Source organism: Lagenorhynchus albirostris, chromosome 3 (genome assembly GCF_949774975.1).
Source record: "Lagenorhynchus albirostris chromosome 3, mLagAlb1.1, whole genome shotgun sequence".
NCBI classification, from domain to species: domain Eukaryota; kingdom Metazoa; phylum Chordata; class Mammalia; order Artiodactyla; family Delphinidae; genus Lagenorhynchus; species Lagenorhynchus albirostris.
Window position 1 is genome coordinate 115,012,234 of NC_083097.1, and position 21,515 is coordinate 115,033,748.

The 21,515-nt window shown below is 40.7% G+C and overlaps 1 protein-coding gene across 4 annotated transcripts; it reads right to left on the reverse strand.

The window, feature by feature from the left end:
- Window positions 1-1,447: 1,447 nt before the first annotated feature.
- LOC132517089 (bromodomain-containing protein 8) lies at window positions 1,448-21,515 on the reverse strand. Of its 4 annotated transcripts, none has more exons than XR_009539585.1 (22): window positions 21,466-21,515; window positions 20,293-20,389; window positions 15,279-15,348; window positions 13,674-13,723; window positions 13,317-13,439; window positions 13,123-13,203; window positions 12,638-12,702; window positions 11,844-11,980; window positions 10,551-10,695; window positions 9,495-9,704; window positions 8,823-9,103; window positions 8,022-8,474; window positions 7,613-7,706; window positions 7,364-7,410; window positions 6,375-6,589; window positions 6,094-6,186; window positions 5,830-5,898; window positions 5,063-5,240; window positions 3,982-4,086; window positions 3,467-3,511; window positions 2,218-2,392; window positions 1,448-1,830 (listed from the first exon to the last, which is right to left on the reverse strand). XR_009539585.1 is itself a non-coding variant. In XM_060143677.1 (22 exons), the coding sequence occupies exons 1-22, from the start codon at window positions 21,482-21,484 to the stop codon at window positions 1,771-1,773; spliced, it is 2,856 nt and encodes a 951-aa protein (XP_059999660.1). In that variant the 5' UTR covers window positions 21,485-21,515; the 3' UTR covers window positions 1,448-1,770. The 4 variants fall into 4 exon arrangements, 3 of the variants coding, with proteins under 3 accessions (XP_059999660.1, XP_059999661.1, XP_059999662.1); XM_060143677.1 differs by lacking the exon at window positions 2,218-2,392 and adding an exon at window positions 11,084-11,302; XM_060143678.1 differs by lacking the exon at window positions 2,218-2,392.

Sequence of the window (21,515 nt, forward strand, 5' to 3'; positions counted from 1 at the left end):
TGATCTTTATTAAGGTGGCTTCCAAATCTCTCCACCTTTACTTTTTATATGCATTCTGGTCTCATTTCTCCATGTACCCAAAGGTCAACTCCCTTAGGTGCCCTACCATCTCCTTCAACTCAACACTTATAAAACTAAAATCACTTTTCTTTCTGAACATCTCCCAATAATTTGCTTCTCCCCAAATTCCTTATGCCGATCATCAACACTATTTTCTTAGTCCTATTTTGACTCTTTCTTCTCTTATATTCAGTAAACAAGTCCACTTGCCAATTTTCTTCCACAATAATTTTTCTTAATGCCCATCCTTTACATCTGAATACATGTGATAGCCTCCTGGTCAGTTTCTCTATTCTTAATCCAACCTGCTCTGAATAGTCTCCCTATTCAATGCTTTACAATAGCTATCACTTCAAATTTCTCAATCTGTCACTCAAAGCCCTCCATAAATCAAGCTCTATTTTGTCCCCTTAGCCTGGTACCTGTAATTCACTATTCTTTAATATGATTCCTAATTACATTAGTCTCCTTATTTCCCCCACCTCAGATGCCTATACCTTAATTTAGCTTGCTAAGCTTGTAAATCACGTTCTCTACCAACCCAAAATCTACGTCCTTTAATGGACCTCTTCCTCCACAAACTTCTCCAACTTTTAGGGTTCCGTTGCTTATATCACATGCATGTTTGCAGACTGCTTTGGGAATGTACTGTAATTGTATTTAATTTTCTAACTCCTGGATTGATTGAACTATCACTCACAAAGACGGTATCTTCTACTTCCTTAGGATCCTAGCAAGCTTTATAGTTTTACTTAAGCCAAAAAGATCTGTGACTTCCAATCATAAAGTTCTATATCTTTCTCAAGAAGGCTCAAAATACTAGACAATACCCTATTAATCTCCATCTCTTTTTAATAAAAAGCTCACTAGTTCACTTCACTGATTTAGTTTTTATTTAGTAACAGAAGTTGGAATAAACTCAGGTGATAAACCTGATAACGGAGTTTAGCCTTCAAATAGTAATGTTATCAATTCTAAAATACACAAGAACCCTACACACAGAAAGGAATAATAATATACTATTCAAGAAATACCATGTGCAAAGACAGTATAAGTAAAACAAACGCCGAGGATAAAGATGCTACCTATATCCATGCTTTAATCTTCTTTAAGCAATGACATAAACAGAGAACTCTGAAAACCTTAAGTTTTACCAAACATTGAAGAAAGGCTGAATAAGGCAGTACTTACAGCACAATGCAGTACTTTTAAACATTATAAACTCAATCTTGGTTACTTACCTTCTCTGACCTGTAGTAGAACAGTTCATATTATAAGACCACTTTCCCCCCAACAATCTCGTTCCCACAAATGACGAAAGTTTCTATACAGAAGAAATCACAAGTTTCACACACACATTCACACACTCAAAGAACACACCAAAGGCTAGAGTTTTCTTTTCTTTCAGAGTTTATTGTGTACACATACACTTCACAGGTTGTGTTTTTTTTTTAAGTCTGTACACTTCACAAGACAGTACAAACTAGCTACAATCTGCTAGCAACACATCAGGACATTAACACATCCCATAATTTTTGCCCTAAAACAGGCAATTGTGCTACTCCAGCTCTCTGAGAGAGATTTTTCCAGCTCATGTCATGTGGCCCAGACACCTCCTCTTCTGTAACTTCCACTTCTGGAACTTCCACAAGCCCAAGCTCTATCTTTACTTCTATTTCATGTTCAGCTCAGTGCAGATACTCTGGGGCTTCACTTTTTCATCTTCATATCTGCTTCAATGGCACAGCGGCGCCCCCTGGTTCCCCCATCCTAGATGACAGGCAGACAAAGACAGGGAGCATGAGTGAGTTAGCTATGAGGTAAGAGAAAAGGTGCAACAAGAATGCTGGGGATTTGGTTTTGGGGGGGGAAGTGGGGGGAGAATCAGCAGAAAAATCCAGGAAATGAGGGGCATTTATCTGTCTTCCCACAGAGTGGGCTAAAATGCACCTGGTAGTAGTGTGTGAGAGGAAATGTAGGACAGAGTACCTTGCTTCTGCCCACCATAGAGGTCACTGGAGTTCACCTGGGGTCCCACAGAATGACTATCAGTCATCCCACCCGGGCCCCAAATCATGTGCAAAGGAACAGGAAGAGTAAAAGATGGGTGGGAGAGTCAGAAAGGGCAGTGGATAGTGAGATTCTTGGCTAACATACCTGTCCAGCTGTTGATCCCTATAAGAAAGGCCTTTCCTGCAGACTGACCCTGGCACTAGTTCCCTAGCACCTCCTGAGTTGTTTTCCGTGAGATCAGGACAATCAGAAGGCTTCTTTCCATCTGCTGCTCTCTCCCTGCAGCCCAGCTCCTTCCTCTCGTGCAATACTTTGCTGTCTTCAATAGATAAAAGATTCTATTAACCAGCCTTGCAACAACCAGCCAATTGCTTGGGGATTCAGAGTCACTGTTGCAGGCCAGTAGGAAAGAATGGAGATTACGGACTGTGGTACGGACTAAGGCCTGTAGGTAAGATGAGCTAGTGAACACTTTTGCTGGGCCAGGCCATTTTTACATTTCTAACATGAAAGGACTCTAAAATTCTTAGATCTCATGAACACAAGTTGCCTTTGAGGCAACAGTAAGTATAAAAATACCACCCTTGCATTTGTATAACACTTCCTTTTTTTTTTCAAGCCATTTTATCCTCATTTTATCCTCACAACATCCCTGTGAGGTACGCTGGACAGGCACCTCATTATATTACCTCCAGCACACAGATGAGGAAAACAAAGCTCCAAGAGATAATCCAGAGTTTTAAAATCATGTGGTTTTCTAGGCTGATATCCTTCCATTACATCATGACTTAGTGCCTCATAATGAACAACAGAGAGTCAGAGTATTGTTCAAATCACAGAGGAAAAGATTAGAAGTCTTTAGGCTAGCTTTACTAAGCTTATCTCTAATTCCACCAGCCACTACTGTTATGTAGTGGTCACTGTTACTGAGATCTTTATCTTAAATTTTACTGAATGTTTGTGTATCAGTCATCACTCTTGCAACTTAGTATTAGAGGAAAAGAAAAAACCCATGTGCTGAGTATCTGTAGGTATGAGGAACACTTTTTAAAAGCCAGCTAGCAGTTACTGCTCTGAGCAATCTTCTATTTGTAAGAAAAGAACTGTCAAAAGGTGCAGTCAAGAAATGAGGAGAAGGTGCATCCTAGATCCTTACCAATAATACCTCATTTCAGCTCAGTGAAGTCATAAATGGTCCCTACCCAGCCCACACACACACACATGCAGAAAGACAGGAGTGCAGAAGAGAGAGTTTCTTATTCGATGACTTGAATAAACAGAAGTTTAAGACATTGCCACAGTCTGCATGTTCGATTTCCCTCTGCCACCCACCCCCAGCAAGAGCTGAGAAACTTTGTGGCAACACCACCCCTTGCAGCCATTCAATACTTACAAAGAGAGAGAGAAGGAAGGCAGGAGAGCCCATGGGGACACTGTCCTGTTAGAGGACAAACAAACACTGATCAGGTTCCACGGAAACTCTCAGCTGCAAGCACCCCAAACCTCAGGACAGAGACACAAGCACCACACACACAAAGACAAAAATTTTTAAACTCAAGAATAAGAGGAAAGAGATCCAAAAGCAATCTGGCCATTATGCCTCTGGAATAGGAACTGATGGTCCCCAAATGCTGCAAGCTATGTCATTTCTCCCACCTTGTGAGCACTCTCCGAGAGGAGATGATAATTCATGCACTCAGCTCACAATTTCTCCCATGTGACTGGGTCTTCCAGTCACAGCAGGTTTCTTCAGTGTTTGGATGGGAGTAAACAACTACCATTTTAAAATCTTTATGTCTGTATACCATTGGAATGTAGAAGCCTGGAAGTACCAAGTAGTAACATAAGGTTCCTTGGAACTTCTATCACTGGAACACTGGCACACAGGCTCTTCCTTGGTCTCCTCACCTTCTCTGAAGAATCCTGTTTGCGGGTAGAATCTCTCCCTCGAAGACTTTTAGCACTGATCCCAGATTCAGATGTCTGCATAATCAACTGTGTGGCCAGGAATTGCTGTAGGGAGAAGAAACAGAGTTGGCCCTAGAGACCTGATCCATCAAGGAAGAATGAAGACACCTTAGGCTTTGTAAATAGGAGTACAGTACTGTTCTGCAAACAACATTCAAATACGTCTTGAGTGATTAGGAGTTTTAGCACATTAGGTTTTAGTTCTAGTTGTGCATGCTAAGGAATCGGAAAATGCCAAATAGCTCTAATTTTTTGTTGTTGTTATAATATAGCATCAAAATCTCTATGCTCTTACTCTATAGCACAGGGAATCAGTATCTTGTAATAATCTATAATGGAAAAGAATCTGAAAAGAATATACATAAAAAATTGGGGTGGCCAGAAGTTCGTTAGGATTTTTTTCTGTAAAATGTTATCTGAAAAACCTTAACTTTTTAGCCAATCCCATAGATATAAAACTGAATCACTTTGCTGTCCACTTGAGATGAACACAATACTGTAAATTAACTATATTTCAATTTTTAAAAAAATCCTAAAAAACAAATCTCTATGCTCTAAGAATGAGAGAGAATAAAACTAGATGAACCAAAGCAATTTAAGTAATCAGTAAGCAATTTAAGTAGACTGGCAGACTGCAGAGATAGACAACATCCCTTCAAGTTCAATACCCCAAAGGGTGCCTGGTAATGTAACTACAGGATAGAAGTAGGTTCCCTGCAATGAAAAGGATCGTCTACCATGTACATAATTCATATCACTTAAAAATATACATTCACCATTTCACAAAAATTTTATTAAAAAACTTCAGGAAACAAGATATTTGCCCAAGAAAGGCAGAATATTCTCTCACAACTCTTTTACCAAACCAGCATGAGAAAATCATCATGAATCCAGCAAGAACAAAATTGTATCTTCCTGTGTCCCTGATGGCTATTCCAAGCAAAAACCACAACACCCCTTCCTAACATCAATACAAATCCTTCTCTTGAGTATTTTAAAATTCTCAGGATCCTCAAAGTACCTGGATCTGCTCCAAGACATCTCGCTGCATTTCTACTGCCATGTGATAGACATCGTGGTCTGAGCTATTATACATCACAGCATTCTGGAACATCAGCATAATGTCACGCTGAAATTCAGCTGTGCTGCGGATGAGTCCATTTTCAATGTTTTTCTTAATAGTTGACAAATCCATAGGCCTAAAAAACAGAGCAGGAGGAAATGGGAGCATAGAGGGGAAAAGGACTCCACTGATCTCTGAATATACTATTACCGTATGCATTTCCTCATATATACCATTAGTCCCAGCTACCAGGACTCAAACACCAAGCCCTAAAACAAGTACTTAACCCCAAAACCAAATTCAGCCTATATAATAAGTACTGAGAAAGGTAATAAAGGGGGTTAATTCTTTTAGACTCAGTGATCCAGTCAGTGAAAAAATTAGTTTAGCACTTGGTCATACTTACATCAAAAACATCTGCTTTAAACTTTGTCTAAACCAAAAGTCCACTAAGGGGCTTCCCTGGTGGCGCAGTGGTTGGGAGTCCGCCTGCCGATATGGGGGACACGGGTTCATGCCCCGGGTCCGGGAGGATCCCACATGCCGCAGAGCGGCTGGGCCCGTGGGCCATGGCCACTGGGCCTGCACATCCGGAGCCTGTGCTCCGCGGCGGGAGAGGCCACGGCGATGAGAGGCCCGCGTACCGCAAAAAAAAAAAAAGTCCACTAAGACTGGACAACTTACAATTCAGGCCTAGTCAGCGTGCTGAATGGATCATGGCTTACCTCTGTACAATGCTGTGGTAGCCAGGTGCTATGTCATCTGTAACAGGCTGCAGGAAGACATTAGCATACCTGTCCAAAAAGAATATGGTGCAATTACTGACTTATCCTCCAAGAAGCACAGGTGAGGGAACTTGATCTAAGCGGCTGAAGGTTTAAGAGCCAATGCCATCAGTCCTGTATAAGCATACTCAGACTTTTTTCTAATTATCAACAATGAAGAGGAGCAGGAGAAAATGTTCCTACTACTTGGTAAAGCCCACTCACCTATGATTAGCTGCGGCTCTCCATACAAGCATGATGGCTTTCTTCCAGATTTTCTGTGCCTGAATAGCTTCCTGATCCTCACTACAGACAGAGCTGAAATAAAAGAAATATGGGAGTCCCACTTGGCATAAGTCCAAAAAAAATGTGTCTTAATTACTTCTTGTCAGATGTTTGTTCCAGGCCAAGAAACAGAAGATGAAAAAGTAAGACTAAAGAAAAGATCCTCTCCTACTTCTCACCTTCACTGCCTTGACCTCAAAGAAAGAATCGCAGATACTCACAATTGTGAAGAAGCAGGGCTGCTGGGGATGGAGTCTGCCAGTGTGTGGGACTGCAGCGTAGCATTGTGTATGCTAAAGCCATCGTCACTCTCACTCACAGGGGGCTCATTATCCATTTCTGACAAATAGCCTTCTCCTTGATCTTCTTCCTTAGGCTCCTCTAGGCTGGCCGCTTCACTGACTCCATCTTCCTCCTCATCCTCACCTGGGGCATCCTTAGACATAGTGTGCTCCAGTCAACAAATGGAAAGGAGAGCAAAGCTATCCAGCAAAGCATCATTAAACATGATCTGTCTTTTGGGTTAGATCAGTTCTAGAAAATGACCTCACACTGTTTCCTGACTGAGCCCTCTATCACTTATACTACCATCTACTTAAAGATACTGACTGATCAAGTAACTTAGAACCTGGACAAAGAATAAGACCCAGGATCTTTTTAAAAGGAAGAAAAAAAAAAGCTACTTACTTAAGACTAAGCTAAGAGGCGTTCCTTCTTTCCCCTTGCTCTTGAGAGGAACTCTGACCCTGGGTACAAAGTTATCAAAAATAGTTTTTATTTTGTGTCTCATCTGATGGAGCAAGCTCACATCGCATTAAGTCTGTTTGTTACTACTGCTTTAGTAATTCTAATAAGAAAACTTTGGATGACTTTCTCTGAATAGTATAATTAATAATCTGATTTCTATATGCTCTCCCTGGCTCTGATATCCCTACTCACTCCAAATCACTCTGGATGTATCAAAGCTTCTTTGTGCATTATATGCAAAGAAAGGTCTGTGTGATATTCACAAACTCTTTCAATTAGGAAGCACCTGTTGCCATAGTACTCCCACTATGCCTAACTGTCCACTGCAGCTTTTCCCCATGCAACTCCTTAACCAGTCTCATCTCAGAGAATAATGATGCGAGTTTACTGAAATTCATTAAAAGGTAGTGCTACAGGGAAATCTAGTCACACAGCAAGAGGAATAAAGAAAAGTCTGAAATACCTTTATCTGGCTTCCAAAAATAGTCCCTGATTCTTCTTTCAATGAGTCTGCAGAGGAGAGAAAGACTACCTGAAGATTTTTCCACCTTAGCCTTCCCCTTCCTATGGACAATAGTCCCCTGCAGCTTTCCTTTCCATGCTGACCTATTCTACCTCCTCTACTTGCCCACAACCCACAAATCCCTCAGAAGCCAAAGCAAATGATTTAAAGTTAGTTATAGAGTACATATTTCCTGGCTTTATTATTTACCTGACATTTCAAACTTGTGCTGAGTCTCTGACTCTAAAGGATCTTCAATGGGATTTGAGCCATGTGATGGAGACAACATGCTTTCAGGGGATGCCTGAAGACCAAAAAGAACAAATACCATAAGTCCTGGTAAATCACTACAGCTTATACATTATTCTTCAATGATAATGAGACTATACAAGAAATCCTAAGTCCTCCTACCCATGTAATATGATTCTAATGGTCACCTTAATGGAACAGGGTTAATTAAGTATATATAGCACTGATCATACCTATGGGCTTTGGACACATCAACATGTCAGAACTCAGGCATGCAACAGGAAAACCAAAGGCCTAAAATGTCACTTCTTACCTAAGATATAACCCTCCACCCCCTGCCCCCATCCCCCAAGCCCCTGATGTTAAATACCTCTGTCTTCACTGTTGTAATTGGAGTTTCATCGCCTCTCCTACTGGAAGCATCTGCTTCAGTAATTTCTCCAGTTGCAGTACTTCTGGGTTCCTCATCTAAGTCCTGACTCCTGAGTTCTGGTGGCTCCATACTCGTGGCTGGAACAACTCCAGATACTATTTCAGCCCCTGAAATGCCTTGCTCTGGTTCTGCAGGTTCCATTTTGATCTCAACACTGGGTTCCCTGATGTCCACCAGTTCATGGATTCCTTTGCTTTCTGTTTCTTCAAAGTCCAGCCTCTCTTGCTTGACCGTCATCTCTGGTGCAGGGAGAGGTACTGGCTTGTCCCGTTCCTGCTGCATAGGGTGCTCCCAGGGGCCAGGCAGGGATTGGGGATCATCATTCTCTTCACAGAATGACAGTGCTGCTTCCACTGCTGCCACATCCAGCACTTCAGGATGATCATCTACCTGTCCCATAATACAAACACTGTTGAAGCCACAAAAAGAAGCCCAAGTCCCTCAATTCATTAGCACCAAATGAGATGGCCTGAATCTGAAGCTTCTCTCTCCATCTTCTCCATGTAGCAGAAGCAACCAATGGACAGGTACCTGTCTGGTGCAAACCAGTAACATAGGAAAGGCTGCGTAGATGACTAGTATGTCAACATCAAAGGGCTTTGGGACTACAGAGATAGAGATGGGAAGAAGCAGGAGAGTTGTTTATGTAATTCTTACTACAAGAAGCAAGGAGAGGCTGAGGAGAGAAGCCTATGTAGGACCCATGAGACATTCTTTGGGGCTTTGCTGAATAGTTACCTTGTCCTCAATGATGGCAATGATGTCCCCAACAGTCTCAAAGTCCAGTTCTTCACCTGTGTAAGACACAGCAATATCCATCTTCTCAGCCAGATCTAAATCTTCCTTCCCATCAATGCTAGGAGCCTTTGATCCTCCAGGGGCCTCTGCTACCCCTGACCGGAAACACTCTTCTTTGATAGAATTGATGATCATGGAGATTTCACTGCTATCCATGGAGACAGTCACAGTATGTGGATCCCCCACAGCCTCCATGGGAACACAGGTGTCAGGCTGACTCACTGAATAACAGGAAAAGAAAACCATCTCAGAAGCTTATTTGGTACCAACTGCCCACCTGGAGATCACACCAAAGCTGTGGACAGATGTCAAGCACCCATACACTTAAGCTCAGTAAAAGTTATCTTACACCTGCCCATGTTTTCTTCTCCTCAATTTTATCTAGAAAGGTGAAAACACATTCTCAAGCCCATTCATATATGTACACTTAGCCCTTTTGCCCCAACACATAAATGCCCACCCACTTCTTCTCACATCCTTGTTTTTGTAAGAATAAAGATGCACATGTCCACAGAGAACAGAAGCTGATGCTCTTGGTCGCCTTTCTCTAACTGAAGCTCAAAATGAAATTTTGGATCTAGTTGCTGCTCAGGGCGTGGGTCAAGGACGCACCTGGAGCTACACTCTCAGGAGTGGAGACAGCCGGAGCAGAGGATGGTGCTGGCAGCGCAGGCATCATGACAATGGTAGCTTGGGACACAGACTCTACAGGGGGTGGCACAATTTTAACTGGAGGTTCACTGGCAACAGTAGTGAAGGAAGCAAGAGGTGTGGTGAACTGTGTAGGACCAGCTTCTAAAAGCCGGGAAAGAGTGGGAGCACCTAACAGACAAAGAGGTACACAAACGAGGTAAGAAGAAAGCACATGAGCAAGAAGCAAACAATAGCCACTTTAAGACTCAAACCAAGAAAATTTTTAGTCTCAAAGGATGAAAGTAACTCCTCTGTTAAATAAGCTCATTATCTATATCCTTATTTTTTCAAACCTTACTTAAGATCTTCTGCCAAGTTAGGAATGACTCAAAGCACTAGAATACATAACTCACATGAAAAATGAGTGGTAATTAAAAAAAAAAGGTATGAATAAATCTGTCCCTTCTGCTGAAGTTAAGCATGCTATAAACCACCCAAATTTAACACCACTCAAATACTAAAATCAAATGTTCGGCAATTTTTAAAACTCTTTTTTGCTTTACGTTTTCTACCTCATTTAATTCTCACTACATCCTTGTGAAGTATATATATTGCAATTAATTAAGAGGAAACTGAGGCTTAAGAATTAAGTTACCTATCCAAGGTCACAAAACCAGCGTGTGGCAGGCCTGAGACTCTTTAAGTCTAGTGTTCTAGTTCCAAATCTTATCTGCCTATGCTATAGTCTCAGGTATCCCTAGCACCCTTTTGTGATTTTTGCACCTTCACCATTAACTTCACTATTCCTCTCATTCAGTATCTACGCTGTGGTCATCCAGGACAATCAGTATTTTGAAGATGACATGGATTTACAATTTCGAGCACCACGTGGTTTAACAGGTAAAGTAGCTCCAAGGTTGGGCTTTAAATCTAGGATTCACAGTTGATTAATAACAAAGGCTAGAAACCAAGGGCAGTCAATGCCATGTTCAACATCTCTAAAATAAAGTCGACAATGGAAAAGTAGTGACTTACCTGAGGCAGCTGGGGAGGCTGCAACAGTGTTGGGTGTTTGCTGCATCTCCCCACCATGTATCATGGGAAGGACCCCGCCTACCTCCAGGAGGACACCTGTACTGTTCAGGTGGCCAGAAGCCACAGCCATTTCACTCTCATTGACCTACCAGGGAAGAATAGAGGTGAAGGCTACACTCAAGCTTTCCTTTATTACCACTTCCCAAAAAAGCTCCAGCAGTTGGCCAAACTTCATGAAACTAAAAGTTAATATCCAAAGAAAATGATTTCAGACCCAAGGGAAACTCTGATTTTCAAAACTTATTGACAAGAGTTCTCTGGAGAAGAGAACCAAAATAATTATGGCTTCAGATACCTCAGGACCCAAGGATACTATCAACTATTTTGTTTTGTTGTGTTTTTAAATTAACATTTAACTAGGAGATCTCTTCCTCTTTTGAACTTTTTTTCCATGTTATATTTTAGGTCCCAGGCACTCCCTTCCAAATTACTTAATCACCACAGCTCTCAAACACCCACAGAAGTCTCCATACCAGTCTGGGGCTAGTAGGCAGGAGGCTGCCCTTCTTCAAGAGCTCTGACAGCAGAGGGGAGGGGGGTGGAGTTGCTTTCTGTCCAAGCATCTTTTTCTGGGGTGAATCATCTGTTACTGGGGTCATGGGGGCTTCTAAGGGTGCAGAGCCTGGAGGAAGGGTGTCAGGAATTCCAGGAAACGAGGTGACTGGGGTACTCGGCAAAGTCCCAGGGGTTACCTAAGAGACAACAGAGAACCTTTATCTGACTTCTCAAACTCAGGAAGGTTCCCTACTCATCTGGATGGGTTAGTGTGTCTACCTATTACTTTATTAGTCCTGAGTGGAACTGCCCAGAAACCCTCTACCCGTCTTGCTCTCAACCACACCTTTCTTCCCCACAATTTTTTCTCTTCTACTCACTCAAACCCAAAGTGACTCAACCATTCCACCCAATTTGCCTTTTATAAACTCCTTACCCACTACCAATATTATATTTACATAGAAATCAGCCTATATTTCAGCAGGAATTTCGTAAGACCAGTACACTTACAAGTAATTCCTTAAGTTAGTCTTTTACCTATCTCTAAAAATGTCAAAAGCCTCAATGTTTTTAGGTCCATTCTTATCTTAGAGCACAGAACATGGTAAATTATGTTTTTAGAATTCAGACCAAGAGAGGAAATTGCCTCTAAGCCAAAAGTGGTTTCCTCATCACTCAGCTCTCTGCTGGCTTACTGCCCCTTTGCTGATCAATTCCTGTGGATGGAAATATACTCACCCCAGAGGTGGCCTCTTCCATAGTGGTTGCAGTCAAGTCAGCAAGTGGATAATCACCTCCTGGGGAGGCAGAATCTATAGGAGAGCGAACCATCACAGTAGGTAACCTCCGAGGGGGTGTTTTTACTGCTTGACGGGCTAGAACATAGAAAAGAACAATTTCTGTCTTCAAGATTAAATAAATAAAGCTAGACTCTGCTATTATATAGTAAAGGACAAATAGGGATGTTACATTACTAAGGCAGCATTAAGAATCTGGATTAGAAAGCTTTCTTTACAAGTTTTTAGCCTAATTTTTCCTATGAGCAATTCTCACCCTAAGCAAACTTGTGTACCCTAAAGGTCCTTGGAGTAGGAAAGTAGTTTAAACATCCCTCAATATCCTCTTCAACAACTTAAGATTCTGCTTTTAACAAGAGGGAAAGACCTCAATGGCTCAAAGCATGTATTCCTAGAATTACAAATGCTGAAGTTCCTCCCCTTATCCAATGACTAAGTTATTCTCAATCTTTTTACAGGCTTTGACTTCTAAAACCTTGTTTATGTTCAATATGTTATTATCAGGCTTTTGTGTCTTAAAAGAACACAAGGTCTAGTGAGATCTCATCAGAGCTCACTTTCTAAGAGTTTCTTCCTGGACATAAAGGGACGTTTTTATTCTAGTAAAAGAGAAGATGACAGAGAAAAGCATGCAATTGGAATTAGTAGATTCTGTGTTAACAAACAGTCTTCAACTGTCATCGTCAGGCAATAGTGTATAGTCAAATTGTTAAACAGTCACTAGGTTCACCTTACCCTGATAAGCCGCATCCGTAGCCTTCCTCTTTACTTCAGCCTCCTCTTCCTCCAATTTCTTTTTCCTAAAGAGGAAAATAAGGGTTAGATCCTAGCCGGCTGTAGCTCCTTCACAGTGCCCTCACAGGGAAGTTTTTTTGCCAGGCTAGCACTTTCTAGAGGAAAAACTAAAAAATAAATCTTTATCAGCAAAATAGGGAATTTTGAGTATACTGCCTAACTACCAAGTTCTTTACCCAGGCAAACTAGAGCCACTTTTAAGTTAGAACTAAGTTATGTTCTCACACTGAAATATTCTATCACATTACCTTCTAGGACTCACTACCCCCTCCCAGCCACCAGGCCACTCTGCAGCTTTCCCTTTCCAGAATCTCTCAAGTCTAAAGGGATGGCAGACGTAGGAAATAAGCCAGATTACTTAAGAAGTAAAGAGGATAAGAAGAGAAAAAGGAGTACAGATGGAAGAACAGTATAATATAACCCACATCGCAATGTCATTGCAAAGCTCATCCAGTCTGCTGTCCATGTGCCCAGCTTGAATTAGTTCTGCATCTCTTTTCAGCCGTCTGTAGGATGAGAGGTAGGTAGACTGGGTTTTTTAATCTATTTAAAAAATTCTGACTAGTATAAGCCAGGCCGATTTGTCTCTCCCAACCATTTTGCATTCTCTGATAAGTACCTATATTTTTCCTGGGTTTCCTTTATCACTTTCTTTAGTTCCTCAACTCGCTCAGCAGTCAGTTTCCGAACAATGACATCTTCAACGGTTTCTACCACTTCTCCCTTTTCACCCCGTTTCCGTCTATGGAAAAATTTAAAAAACAAACAAAAACAAAACAAAACAAAAAAAACACATTTGAATAAGAGAACATTTTTTCCTACTCCCACTTGCTTTCTTTGAGCCTTCTCCAACATCTAACCAGAGATAATTTCTAACTTTTATCACACCATGATATAAACATAAAAAAAACCAGACTTCCAGAGTAAATATTCTCCACTAAAGAGATTTGGCTCAAGTGCCTGGCTTTGTACTCACTTTGGGGTCTCAGTGGTCTCTAGGAGCTCTGAGTACTGGGAAGCACAATGCTATGGAAAAAAGTGAAAATATGATGAGTAAGCCTAAAAAGAAATGACCTTTCAAAGTTTCAACATATTAGACTAAGGTTTAGACAGGGGAGCTATATTTAAGGTAGGAGTAGCTTCTAGGAGGACAAATTACTTTGCAATCAAATTAGTTCAAAATAATCAATACCATAACACAGAAAAGGGAGTCTTCTGGCCGGGAGTTTGTCTATTTGAGGAAAGACAAGCTAAGAGCCAATATTTATACTTAATATCTACTGAGTAGTTACCGTATGCAAGGCACTGTGCTAAATGCTTTCTAGGTATTACCTCAACTAAATACTTTCAACAATCCTGAATCAACTTTTATCCCTATTTTACAAATCAGAAAACTGAGGCTCATGGTTCAAAGTTTTCAAGTGGAGTCATATTAAACCCAGATCCAGGGCTTCCCTTGTGGCACAGTGGTTAAGAATCTGCCTGCCAATGCAGGGGACACGGGTTCGAGCCCTGGTCCGGGAAGATCCCACATGCTGCGGAGCGGCTGGGCCTGTGAGCCATGGCTGCTGAGGCTGCGTGTCCGGAGCCTGTGCTCCGCAACGGAAGAGGCCACAACAGTGAGAGGCCTGCGTACCGCAAAAAAAAAAAAAAAAAAAAAACAAACCCAGATCCATCTAATGTACAAGACTGGTCTTTTAACTGTTATGCTACACTGACAAGAATAGTTTGTAATAGTGTGGGCATACATGGATGGATCTGCAAATATTGAGAAAAATGAAAAGTATTCTCAAACTATTCTTCATGGTACAAAAGCCTTGTGATTAAAATGGTAGGACCTGGTCACACCAGTCAGAATGGCCATCATTAAAAAGTCTACAAATAATAAATGTTGGAGAGGGTGTGGAGAAAAAGAGAACCCTCTAACACTGTTGGTGGGAATGTAAATTGGTGCGGCCACTGAAGAAAACAGCACAGAGATTCCTCAAAAAACAAAAAATAAAACTACTATATGATCCAGCAATCCCACTCCAGAGCATATATCCAGACAAAACTATAATTTGAAAAGATACATGCAACCCTATGTTCATAGCAGCACTATTTACAATAGCCAAGCTAAGACATGGAAACAACCTAAATATCCATCGACAAGTGAATGAATAAAGAAGATATTCACAGACATAGAGAACAGACTTGTGGTTACCAAGGAGAAGGGGGTGTGGGGGAGGAAAGGATGGGGAGTTTGGGATTAGCAGATGCAAACTATTATATACAGGATGGATAAACAACAAGGTGCTTTTGTATAGCACAGGGAACAATATTCAATATCCTGTGATAAACCATAATGGAAAAGAATATGAAAAAGAATATATGCATGTATAACTGAATCACTTTGCTGTACAGCAGAAATTAACACAACACTGTAAGTCAACTATACTTCAATAAAATTTAAAAAAGAAATAAACGTAAGAACAAATAAATAAGATACTTAAAGACCAAAAACAAAAAAGGCAGGACCTGGAAGGGAACCCACTTCACACCTCAAAAAGTGCTCTAAAAGAACGTTTACTTGGGAACTTACTTTTTGAGAGAACCAGTCTGGAGGGCGGCCAGGTTCTGCAAAGGGCTTGATTGCTCTGCTAACTGATACCCTACAAAATTAGAAAAGCCTTATCACATACCAAATTGAAAAAAAGAGAAGGTATACTGAGAGTTCAAGGTTTAGAGTACAAACTTTGGAGTAAAAAACTGTCACTGGGAAATATTCTGCAATATGTGACTATGGAAAATGACACAGCTACTGAAAAGTCATTTTAGAGGGAAAGCGTCATTGCTAAACAGTTTTCCTACATGATGTATTTCCTGAGTGAAGTGAAGCTATTAGGACCTAGTAAAGTACCATTTCTGTTCATTTGGGAAAATATTTTTATGTTGATCTTGGTTCTTTCAGAAAACATCTGTCATTTGGGAAGCAATCTATAAAATATTCCAGCCCCCAAAAGTTATCTTTTGATCTATTAATACAACTCTTACGAATATAAGAAAATAACAAAAGAAGCAAGCACCAGGAAGAAAGCACCATGTAGACTTGACCAGACTGATGAACAGTTAGGTTTTTCCTAAATGCCTGCAAGAGGATGTTTAACTTATGGCACTTCATCTCTAGAAAATATTAAACAACCCACAAAAATAACTATGAAATATAAAATATATGGTGATACAGAATGTATTTATAACATAATATTAACTGAAAAAAGGTGACACAATTTTCTGCTATGATGCACTCATATGACTTTTTAAAAAGTTACAGGTATAAAAACAAAGGAAGAAACAGGCAAAAATGAAAATAGACTGAAATGGTTTGATGCAAGAGCGTGAAGGGGCTTCAACTGTGTCTATTTCTTTAAAAAGATCTGAAGGAAACATGAGAAAATATTAAGATTTCTTAAATGCAGGTACCAGATACATGGGCACTCTATTACTCTCCCTACTTTTCAATGTGGCTGAAGTATTTCACGACTTTAAAAACAAAAAAGTTTTGAATTTTGTGTTGGGATAATGGTTTCAGAGTTTTTTCTTTTATAAAAAATTTACTTTATCCCTGGTGGCGCAGTGGTTGAGAGTCCGCCTTCCGATGCAGGGGACACGGGTTCGTGCCCCGGTCCGGGAAGATCCCACATGCCGCAGAGCGGCTGGGCCCGTGAGCCATGGCCGCTGAGCCTGAGCATCCGGAGACTGTGCTCCGCAACGGGAGAGGCCGCAACAGTGAGAGGCCCGCATACCGCAAAAAAAAAAAAAAATTTACTTTAACATTGTTATGTGGATAGCTATCAGCAAAAAATAAAGTTTGATCCGTAAATTACACCTTTCTTTATACTAAGAAAAGCCCCCAAATCGATCAAAGATTTATATATTTTAAAAAATATAACCATAAAAGTACTAGAAGAAATCAAAGGAGATTTTATAACCTCAGACTAGGGAAGAACTTTCTAATTATGTCACAAAATCCAGGAACTATAAGAGAAAATTATTAATAGACTACATTTTAAAACTCTTCATGTAGAAATATTACATTAAGCAAAGCCAAATAGCAAAGTGGTTTAAAAAAATGCACCTCAAAATAGACAAATGGCTAATCTCCCTAATATATAAGGAGCCACCCCACCCCCCCATCCCCAGTCAAAGAGAAAGACTAATAGTCAAATAGAAAAACAGGAAAAAGCAGTTTACAGAAAAGGAAATAAAAGTGGCTCTTCAACACAAGAAGATATTTAACTTCACTCATCATAGGACAGATGCAAATGAAAGATATGAGAACTATTTCAAAGTTTGATCTTATACTGTCAAAGATCAAAAATACATAACACCACATTCTATGAACCAGGCCATAGAAAAACAGGTACTATGACATATTACCAATGGGAGTATAAATTGAAACAAATCTGAGTAGAGCAATTTGAAATACTTACCAAATTTTATAAACATATATATTCTTTGACTCAATAATTCTACTTTCAGTTTATCTTAGATACAATTCATACATAACTACTCAAGGCTATATTTATATGAGCAAATGTCCATCAACAGAGTTCTAGTTAAATAAATTATTGTACTGCATAAAATATCATGCAGCTGTTAAAAAAATGAGCTAGATCTTCATATGAAGATATACAAGGGTCTATAAGATACAGTACTAAGTTAAAGAAAATGTAGCAGTGACAAGGTAAAGAACACTGTGCATAATATATAACCAGTTGTGTTTAAAAAAGAGAGGGGAAAAGAAAATATTTATTTGTTCATGTATACAAATTTAATGGCAGAGAAACACACAAGAAACTGCTAACCCTGGGAGATAAGATACAGTGATGGGAGGAAAACACTGTGTACCATTTTAATTTTTCTTTATTTCTTCACTTATTTTTGGCTTCTTTGGGTCTTCATTGCTGCGCGCGGGCTTTCTCTAGCTGCGGTGAGTGGGGGCTACTCTTCGTTGCAGTGCACAGGCTTCTCACTGCAGTGGCTTCTCTTGTTGCGGAGCATTGGCTCTAGGTGCGCGGTTTTCAGTAGTTGTGGCACACGGTCTCAGTAGTTGTGGCTCACAGGCTCTAGAGCACAGGCTCAGTAGTTGTGGTGCACAGGCTTAGTTGCTCCGCGCCATGTGGGATCTTCCCGGACCAGGGCTCAAACCCGTGTCCCCTGCATTGGCAGGTGGATTCTTAACCAGTGAGCCACCAGGGAAGTCCCAACCATTTTGAATTTTGAACCTTATGACTTAAGTACCTCCTCAAAATATAAATACAATTTAAAATTTTAAAGTTTTACTTAAGTGTTCTACTATTTTTTATATAAAAATATAAGAAAATATACAGATTAGATTCTACTTCAATTCAGTTTACTTGGTATTTCGTTTAAAAATGAGTTCAGTTTATATTTGAGTTATATTTAAGTTCAATCTGAGATTTACCAAATTAGTGTGCTTCGTTTTGTCGCAGGATTTACCAGCTCAAGAACAGCTGCTACCTGGAAGATCCTGGTTTTATCTTTGAAAACTTATTTGAAAAATACATAAAGGGGCTTCCCTGGCGGCGCAATGGTTGAGAGTCCGCCTGCCGATGCAGGCGACACAGGTTTGTGCCCGGGTCCGGGAAGATCCCACATGCCGTGGAGCGGCTCGACCCATGAGCCATGGCCGCTGAGCCTGCGCGTCCGGACCCTGTACTACGCAACGCAACGGGAGAGGCCAAAACAGTGAGAGGCCCGCATACCGAAAAAACAAACAAACAAAAAACATAAAATTGTTTAAGTGTTAAGTGTGACCAGCAATGGTGCTTTGGTAAACTCATTTGAATGGTTAAAGTAGTAGAGATATACCATACAAATGCAAATTTGTATATTAAGTAATCTGAATACTTAAGACAATTAAAAGGTGTCCTTAGATCCTGAGGGAAAAAAGAGGGGGGAAAAAAGGACTAATGTTAAAAATGAAAGCGTATGTCCTGGTAGCAAAAAAGATTGGAAACCACACACAGTCCTATTTTCTGGTACTTAAAAGAAATACTGAGTGCTAAGACAATTCAATAGGGAAAGATAATGTTTTCAACAAATACTGAGTCCTGGGACAGTTGCATACCTACATGCAAAAGAGACTCCTGCTTTACAACCTACACAAAAATTAACTCAAAATGGATCAAAGACCTAAATGTGGAGAGTTGAAAGTTGTTAGAAGAAAATATAGACGTAAACAGTTTCTTAGCTACGACACCAAAAGCACAAGCAACAGAAGAAAAAATAAACTCACATCAAAACTAACAACTTTTGTGCTGTAGGCAATACCAACAGATATCAACAATACCAAAGAAAGGCACCACACAAAACAGGAGAAATATTTGCAAATCATCTATCTTACAAGGGATTTGTGTCCAGAATATATAAAGAATCTTAAAACTCAATAATGAAAAATAATCCAAGGGATCTGAGCAGACATTTTTACAAAAAAGACATACAAATGGCCAATAAGAACCTGAAAACATGCTCAACAACACTACTGGTCATCAGGGAAATGCAAATCAAAACCACAATGAGATACCATTTCATACTCATTAGTACAGCTATAACGAAAAAAGAAAACAATAAATGTTGTCAAGCATGCAGAGAAATTGGGGCCCTCATTTATTGCTGGTGGGAATGTCAAACAGTGGGGCCACTTCCTAGTTTGGCAGTTCCTCAAAAAGTTGAATAGAGAATTACAATATGATCTAGCAATTCCACTCTTTCAAGACAACTGGAAACATATCTGCACAAAATCTTGTACACAAATGTTCATAGCAGCATTAATTATAACAGTCAGAAAAATGGAAACAACCCAAATGTTCATCAACTGACAAATGGTAAACAAAATGTGGCATACCCACACAAGGGACTATTATTTAATCAAAACAAGGAATAAAGGGGACTTCTCTGGTGGTCCAGTGGCTAAGAATCTGCCTTCCAATGCAGGGGACAAGGGTTTGATTCCTGGTCAGGGAACTAAGATCCCATGTGCTGCGGGACAACTAAACCCGCGCGCCACAACGAAAGATCCCACATGCTGCAACTAAGACCTAATGCAGCCAAATAATATTAAAAAAAAAAAAAGGAATAAAGTACTGATACGTACTCCAACATGAATGAACCTTGAAAGCACTATGCTAAGTGAAAGAAGCCAGTCACAGACAACCACAAACTATATGATTCTATCTACATGAAATGTCCAAAGTAAGTTATCTATAGAGAGACAAAGTAGATGAGTGGTTGGTGGGGAAGGGGGAGGGGAGATGTTAGAGAGGTAAAGAGGAGACTGTAGAATAACTGCTAAGGGATAAGAGGCTTCTTTCAGGGGTATTTAAAATGTTCTAAAATTAGACTCTAGTGACGGTCTTACAATTCCAAATATACTAAATTCTGTGAATATACTTGGTTAATTTTATGGTAAGTGAACTATATCTCAATAAAGCTGTTAAAAAACAAATGCTGCTTAAAGGTTAACTTATGGAATCCACCGGTATAAAAAAAAAATACCCGACAGTTTCTAATCCCCAAGAAAGCAGATACCTTACCAATTTTGATCTCCACTCCTCATAACGGAAGACGCTAAACACAGCTTCTCTCGGATGGACCATGGCTCTGTAGGGCCAGTACTCAGCAGCTTATGTTCTGAAAGGAGAGAAGACTTGGAGACAACCACTGAGACACTAATTCTAAGCCCCAAAGGGAGGACTAAAAGCCTAACACAGAACATCCCAACCTGTAAGGACAAAGTGAGCCACTATCACCAAATCTTGATTTTCACCTCTCTAGTAAACACCACCACTAGGGTGATGCCTATTCATTGCATGAGAACTGCACTGAGTATATGGCAAAACATTTTTTCTTCAAATGCCATGGTTACTCTGTTTTTTTTTTTAAAAAAAGAGTCATTAATTTATCGCAGTTCTCCCCAGAGACCCAGTTTTAAGAATGCTTTACTCCAGGGACTTCCCTGGCGGTCCAGTGGTTAAGACTCTGTACTTCCACTGCAGGAGACACGGGTTGGATCCCGGATGGGGGGAACCAAGACTCTGCATGCCCCGCGGCGTAGCCAAACAAGAATGCTTTATTCCAATTTGGACGCAAGGGCTATTTCCCAGGATTCCGAGCGGCCAACCCCCACACCCCACCCTGCACTGCCCCACCTCCTTCTTAGCATAAACTTGTTTACTTCTCTCAGGAACACCCCCTACCCTTTAGCTGCTGGGCCTAAAAAACCTTTTCACTCCGTGAAACAGCGGGAAATGGCCGAGATGCACGAAATGCAATTTCCCCCCAGTGGCAGAAAAAGCTCACGGTTAAGATACCCCATTTCTCTGTGAGTACAGGCCTCACAAACGTTCGTCAGAAAACGACTCTTTGAGACGCCGGCCATTCCATATAGCTGTTGTGTGGACAACATGTCTGCCCACACGCCCAAGCCTCTGAGGAACCTTTTTTCCTCTCACTCCGCGGAGCGCCCAAACATACAAGAACTCCCTGAGGTGCTTCTCTCAAAACTCCGCGGCCTTACTGAAACACAAGACTCTACGCTTCTAGGCCCCCAACCATTGGCCTTCACAACGCCGGTCGAGGGCAGGTCTTTGACGGCCCTGGGCCCTCAGGCAAATCATTGCTCCTACTCTCTAAGAGCGTGACAGAAATCTGTTGCCTGGCCTTGGCTCTACAAACACCTTCCACACAAGAGCAGCGCAATTACTTACTGCCCGTTCCGGTCGCCATCTTGGCCCCGAAGTCTCCAACCCCTGAAGGA